Source organism: Vicia villosa, linkage group LG3 (genome assembly GCF_029867415.1).
Source record: "Vicia villosa cultivar HV-30 ecotype Madison, WI linkage group LG3, Vvil1.0, whole genome shotgun sequence".
In the NCBI taxonomy this organism is placed as follows: Eukaryota; Viridiplantae; Streptophyta; class Magnoliopsida; order Fabales; family Fabaceae; genus Vicia; species Vicia villosa.
Window position 1 is genome coordinate 71,352,341 of NC_081182.1, and position 7,133 is coordinate 71,359,473.

Genomic DNA, 7,133 nt, shown 5'->3' on the forward strand with positions numbered 1-7,133 from the left:
ACTTGGGAGTTAGTTGATCTACCTCATGGTAAAAAGCCAATTGGTGTCCGTTGGGTCTTTAAAGTGAAAGCAAATCCGAAGGGCGAGATAATCAAGTATAAGGCTCGATTAGTAGCGAAAGGGTTTTTGCAACGTGAAGGAATAGACTTTGAGGAGGTGTTTGCTCCTATGGCTAGGCTTGAGACCATCCGATTGGTTGTTGGTATTGCAAACAACAACAATTGGAGCGTTTATCAAATGGACGTCAAATCTGCGTTTTTGAACGGTCCACTTGATGAGGAAGTTTATGTTGGACAACCCCCTGGTTTTGAAGTAAAGAATCAAGAGATGAGATACTACAAGTTGCATAAAGCCTTGTATGGTTTGAAACAAGCTCCAAGAGCTTGGAACAAACGCATAGATGGCTTCCTTGTTGACATTGATTTCAAGCGGTGTGTGTCCGAACATGGTGTATATGTGAGATGCTAAGGATGGAGTGATAATTCTTTGCTTATATGTGGATGATCTCTTGATTACCGGCAGCTGTGAGGAGAGTATTTCAAGGTTCAAGAAGGAACTCATGAGTGAGTTTGAGATGACGGACCTTGGAATCATGAAATACTTCCTTGGCATAGAGTTCCAAAGGTCAAAAACGGGACTGCTCATGCACCAAAGGAGGTATGCACTTGAGATCTTGAAGAGGTGTGAAATGGAACATTGTAATGTTGCCATTACACCATGTGAAGCAAGGCTACAGCTGTCCAAGAGTGAGGATGAGCAAGATGTTGATCCAACTCAATATCGAAGATTGATTGGATCATTGCGGTACTTGTGCAATACGCGACCGGACTTGGCATTTAGTGTCGGTATTGCGAGTAGATTCATGGAGAGACCAAAGGTATCTCATATGGCAGCTGTCAAGAGGATCCTTAGATACATTAAAGGGACTCTTGGTTGTGGAATTCTCTTTCCGGCATCGGATACGAGCCGAAAGTGTGATTTACTTGGTTTCACCGATTCCAATTGGTGTGGTGATAAGGATGATAGAAAGTCAACGACTGGATACATCTTTATGCTAGGTAGAACCCCAATCTCTTGGTGTTCGAAAAAGGAACCGGTGGTAGCACTCTCATCTTGTGAGGCCGAGTATATTGCGGCATCGTTGTGTGCTGGCCCAGCCATGTGGCTTATGAATCTATTGAAGGAGCTTAATAGTAGTGAGGGTGAGGCTATTACTCTCCTTGTTGATAATGTCTCTGCGATCAACCTTGCGAAGAATCCGATTGCACATGGAAGAAGCAAGCACATAGAGATGCGGTTTCATTATTTGAGGGAGTTAGTGAGCGATGGAAAGTTACGATTGGGATATTGTCGAAGCGAAGATCAAGTAGCTGACTTATTGACCAAGGGTGTGACAAATGAGGTGTTCAAGAGGCTGAGAAGGAAGCTGAGCATGGTGGACTTGGACCAACTGAAGTGAGGTGGTGTGTTGAAACTACTGTTTTTAGCACTTCAGTTGGCGTAACCGGTTACGCCTGTTACCGTAACCGGTTACGAACCCGTGAAACAGATTCACTGTAGATGTTGCGTTTGCGTAACCGGTTACGCTGTTTGCCGTAACCGGTTACACTGAAGCCCAACTGTTTTTCTGTTTGTTTTAGGGTGTTTTTAATTCAATCCAATCATTTGTAACTTGTACTATATAAGGAGCTCACTACTCCTATTTTGTGGTTAATGCCAATTCACTATCTCACCCTCAATTACTCTCTCTCTATTATTTCTCTTCATTCTCTAATCTTCATCTTCTTCAATTCATCTTTTTCCCCATTAAAGATACCTTAATTTGATTTGTATGTTCCAACATTAGGAACATATGACTAACTCAAAATTTGCATGTGTGCCAATTTCTACAAAAGACTTTTGTTGTTTTTAGCATAAATAAATTCTATATAGTCGACTAACCTGAAGACCGAGATGATGCAATTGAACTAGTAATGAATGTTTATGAATAATGGTCATCATTGCATTGTAAAATATAAAACTAGTATAGTTAATAACCCCGATGGGCTGCCGGGGCTGTTTTTTCAGAAGTACTGGCATATAGTAGGGGAAGATGTCAAGAGGATGGTGCTGGAAATTCTGAATGGTGATAAAGATCCGACTGATATGAACAGAACCTTCATTACTCTTATTCCGAAATGCAAGAACCCAACGTCCCCAAAGGATTTTAGGCCAATTAGCCTATGTAATGTGGTAATGAAACTTGTCTCGAAGACAATAGCAAATAGGGTGAAAATGGTGTTGCCGAACATTATTGATAAGGAACAGAGCGCTTTCGTCCAAGGAAGACTCATCACTGACAATGCCTTGGTCGCAATGGAATGTTTTCATTGGATGAAAAAGAAAACGAAAGGAAAGAAAGGGATAATGGCGGTTAAACTCGATATGTCTAAAGCGTATGACAGAATGGAGTGGAGATTTGTAGTGGGAGCCCTCGAAGCCATGGGATTTCCAAGGAACTTGACTACACTGATTGAGAAATGCATCTCCACGGTGTCGTTTCAGGTTCTTGTCAACGGGCAGCCCAGCAGAATTTTTTATCCGGAAAGGGGTCTCCGTCAAGGAGACCCCCTCTCACCTTACCTGTTTGTTATTTGTGCAGATGTTCTGTCCGGTTTATTGAAGAAAGGAGTTGCAGAAGGAAGCTTAAATGGGATTCAGGTTGCGAGAAGAGCCCCAAAGATCTCCCATCTTTTTTTCGCGGACGATAGTATTCTATTTTCAAGAGCTAACATCAATGAAGCAGAGAAAATTCTGGATGTTCTTTCAATCTATCAACAAGCTTCTGGCCAAATGGTGAACCTTGAGAAATCCGAAGCCTCCTTCAGTCGAAATGTGCGTGATGAGGTCAAACAAATAATCTATGATAGGATGGGAGTAAAGACGGTGGTTTCTCAATCGAGATACTTAGGGCTTCCTGTTGTCTTGGGCAGATCCAAAAAGGAGGTTTTCTCTCTTTTGGTGGAGCGAATTTGGAAGAAAGTGAAAGGGTGGAAAGAAGGTTTTCTCTCGAGGGCTGGCAAGGAAGTGTTAATCAAAGCGGTGGCACAAGCTATCCCTAGTTACATAATGTCTTGCTACAAGATTCCTACTGGAGTTTGTGAGGAGAAAGAGAGGATGCTAGCGAGGTTTTGGTGGGGAGCGAAAAATGGAGAAAGAAAAATCCACTGGATGAGCTGGGAGAGGATGTCAAAAGCAAAAGGCATGGGGGGGATGGGCTTTAAAGGAATATCTGATTTCAATACTAGTCTCTTAGGCAAGCATTATTGGAGACTTATGAAGGAAGAAACATCGTTGCTGAGTGAAGTATGGAAGGGCCGTTATTACCCCAATTGTAAAGTGCAGGAGGCTGGAGTGGGGTTCTCCCCTAGCTACGCTTGGCGAAGTGTGCAAAGTTCAAAAGAGTTAGTCTTGGAAGGGTCACGGTGGCGGATTGGGAACGGGAGGAGTTTGAAAATTTGGGAGGATAAGTGGGTTCCTAATGGCAATGACTACCGAATTTTAGGACTGGTCAGAGGATTGGACAGAAGTGCAACGGTGGATAACCTCATCGATTCTGATATGTGCACTTGGAATAGAGATAGAGTGCTGCAATGCTTTGATCAAGCTGAAGCAAAACAAGTTCTTAGCATTCCGCTGTCTCTTAGAAGTTCCACGGATTCGCTAATATGGCATAGGGAAGTGAATGGGAATTTCCCCGTTAAATCAGCGTATCATCTATGCAAAAGGATGAAGGCGGCGAAGAAGGCAAGCTCGTCAAATCAACAGAGTGAGAATTTCTGGAAAAAAATCTGGAAAGTTCCCGTTTTGCCAAGAGTACAGAATTTCATTTGGAGGCTTAGTAAGGACATAATCCCAACCAAGACCAATTTACAAAAGAAAGGGTGCTGCTTAGAAACTCTTTGTCCCTTCTGTTCTTTAGTCCTTGAATCCCCTTCCCATATTTTCCTCCACTGCCAATTTGCTAAGCGGGTTTGGTTTGCTCTGCCGACAAGCATTAGAATTCCAGAGGGAGAAGATGTGATAAATTGGCTGAAACAAACGCTGGGTGGAAAAGAGAAAGATGTAGACAGAATCATTTGTATCACACTTTGGAAAATCTGGAAGGCGCGAAATCTAGTGGTTTTTGAAAAGAAAGGTGTGGAACCTTGGTGCATTGGAAAGGAAGTAATGGAAGCAGTGTGGGAGTCCAAGTCTGCCGTGCCGGATAGAAAGAGAACAACGGAGCCTGAGATGGATTGGAACCAAAATCTTGATGAGTTCCACTATGTTTTTACTGATGCAGGATGCTTCCCGAATGGTTCCATTGTTTTAGGTTTGTCATACCCCAAATTTGTCCTACCCTGTCAATATTAATTGGCTTGAGCTCCATACTTCATATGCATGCTTCCATTAGGTCATTAACATAACATGCATCATTAATCAATAAAACACCCGAGGCATTGGATCAATGGTCATGGAAAGTTCCAAGGTTTCACAGTGATTATGGTTTCGACGCTAGACAAATTTGTTCAACTGAGGTTTTTAGGTCTACTCTCTGTGTTTGGGATTATTAGATAAACCTTAGAGGTTGGTCTTATGATCATCAGAGGCTTTTGCTCAGCACCTGGGTTTGTTCTTCATTTAAGGAGTGACTTCATTCTGGCAGACTTCAGTCAAAAGCTTTGAACTTATGCTCGAAATTCTTAAGGATTTGGTGGTTGAGAGATATCTTAGTCGTGTTTGCAAATTGTCACCACTTAAGGGTTTTGATGACTCGTGTTTGGGTTTTCTTCTCAATATTGGATGCTACTTGTTAATCGAGACAAGGTTCAACTTTTTTTTGCTCGTGACACAAGTCGTATGTTTTGGATTTCATTTAAAAGTTCTTATACCAATCTGGAGTTTGGATGGAATCAGTTTCACCTCATTCAAATATGCAAGTTTCAATTTTATTCAAATGAAGCATATGGAAATTAAGAAGAATTTACATCTGAATCCAAATAAGGAGGGAAATGACTTTATTACTTGAAAAGAGCCAATTACAAGTCAATGTGGTTATTGTACAGAAAAGAAAGAGAGAAAGATTACAAGAAATTGATACATTTTGACCTATGCTGACTTTTATTCAGCTGTTGACCTTTTTGGTCAAACGGTCGACCAAAGTCAACGCGCTACCCCTCACCTATCCCTCTAAACCCCAGATTCATATTCATCCATAAGTTGCTCCTCATGCATCATGATCGGGTCATTTTCAAGTTGCTTGAAGTCTCTCCATAACCACATGACATGTTCCAAACTTGATGCTAACCTGCATAAAGCCCCAAAGCAAACATTCATATCAGCCCAAACTTCTTTCAAATCATCCTGTAAAACCAAAACAACCATATGCATCTAACCCACCTGTTGACAGTAACAATATCCAAATACTAACACTTACTTATACTCATTCATTTCACACAAAAATCTGCCAGTCAGCATCCTGTTTTCACATACATTCAGCTATAATATAAAAATCCATGCCAAAGTGCTCACAAACTATCACACATCATATTGCACATCCATATTAAAATCGAACAGAACCCTGCAATAAACTCTGCAGTATCCTAACATTAAGTCAGCCCTGCATAACACATATACCATTCAGCCATAGAAAAATTCAGTTACAAAGTGTATAACTCCCTCAATCCAAACCTATATGTCAATACACACACGCACCAGTCACTCCTAACAACCTAAACCACATCAATTTCTAACTACCCCTAACCGTCAGTTGATCACATAATCAATCATCACTAACATACCATACAATCACCCACATACTGTCAAAACAAATACACATTCGATAGAAACCAAAACAGAAAATTACAAACTAACAGTCCAATACCACCTTCATGCTATGCCAACTTGCCCCTACCAAAACAACTCCATGCATTCTGAAAATACATTCAAAACAGTCAGCATAATATAAACCCAAAAATCCCTGCATCCACAGAATAAAACCAGCAGCCAGCTCCATTAACAGAGAAAACAGTCATAGTCCATTACCATTGTTCAAGTTTAATTCATTTCAAATACATGCTGATTGCTATGTTATCAATTTACCCAAACCAAGGCCCTCACATAATCATATAACCCTTTCTAACTAGTCCACTATAAGAAAACCAGTCAAAATTCCGCATACATACAGGAAAAGTCCCACATCCGAGAAATCAAAAATAGGCTGCAAACAAAGTCCCACACTCAAAAATCAGAAAAAGGCATTGCAAGTTGTAAACAAAGTCCCACATCTAAAAATTCCTAATGATTGCCCAATCATTGTCCTATAAAACCAACTCCATCCACCCATAAGCTGACACCTAAGCACTATCAGTCCTCACCATTGTCTCGCTTGCAGACTTTGAAGGAAAGATTGTGAAACCTCAGTTCAAACGCTCTCACTGCCACCTCCAACTACCTCCACCTCACCACACGCGTACTTTCAGAGCTGTTGAAGTTCATCACTAGAACTTCAATAAAGCTCACGCTAAACCACCATCCCCATTCTCAGTTCAGTTGCTCACACTCATCTCACCGCAACGACAACGATTCGCAAAAACTCGAAAAGGAACACTCAAAGAAGAAGAGTCGAAGAATACGGAAGGAGCTAGAGAGAACGAGAACGATACAATACCTGAGCAGAAGACCGTTCACGCGTTTACTTCGCGATCTCAGGTACGCTCTGAGTCCGAGTGCTCCATCTTCTTCGTTTCTCCCTGCTTTTGTTGCGTAGTAGTAAATCCCCTAAATGCTTCCCCCATGGCCGTAGCTTAGGATTGATGGACGTTCACGTTTAATTTCTCCGCTGACTAGAGCTAGGTTTGATTGCGAGGTTTTGGGGAGTAGTTTAGGGTTTTAGGTTTGAGATCAGAGACGAGAGGTGAGGTCGATTGATTTCGAATTGAGAGAGGAAAGGATAGGCTGATGGTCGGACGATGCCGCGTTTCGATCGGAGAAGAAGGATTCTCCGTCGCGCCGACGCTGATTACGTGAGAACGAAAGGGAGGGTCTGAGAATGAGAAAGTTGGAACGGCGTCCCCAATTTAACCCTAATATCTATCTTTCACCATTTTGTT

General features: G+C 41.7%; 1 protein-coding gene across 1 annotated transcript; it reads left to right on the top strand.

The window, feature by feature from the left end:
* Nucleotides 1–1,983: 1,983 nt before the first annotated feature.
* LOC131658300 (uncharacterized) lies at nt 1,984–4,395 on the top strand. The gene has a single exon (XM_058927608.1). The coding sequence runs from the start codon at nt 1,984–1,986 to the stop codon at nt 4,393–4,395; it is 2,412 nt and encodes an 803-aa protein (XP_058783591.1).
* Nucleotides 4,396–7,133: the final 2,738 nt, after the last annotated feature.

Coding starts and splice junctions, on each gene's coding strand:
- LOC131658300 (XM_058927608.1), top strand. CDS start 1,984: ATGAATAATGGTCATCATTGCATTGTAAAATATAAAACTAGTATAGTT.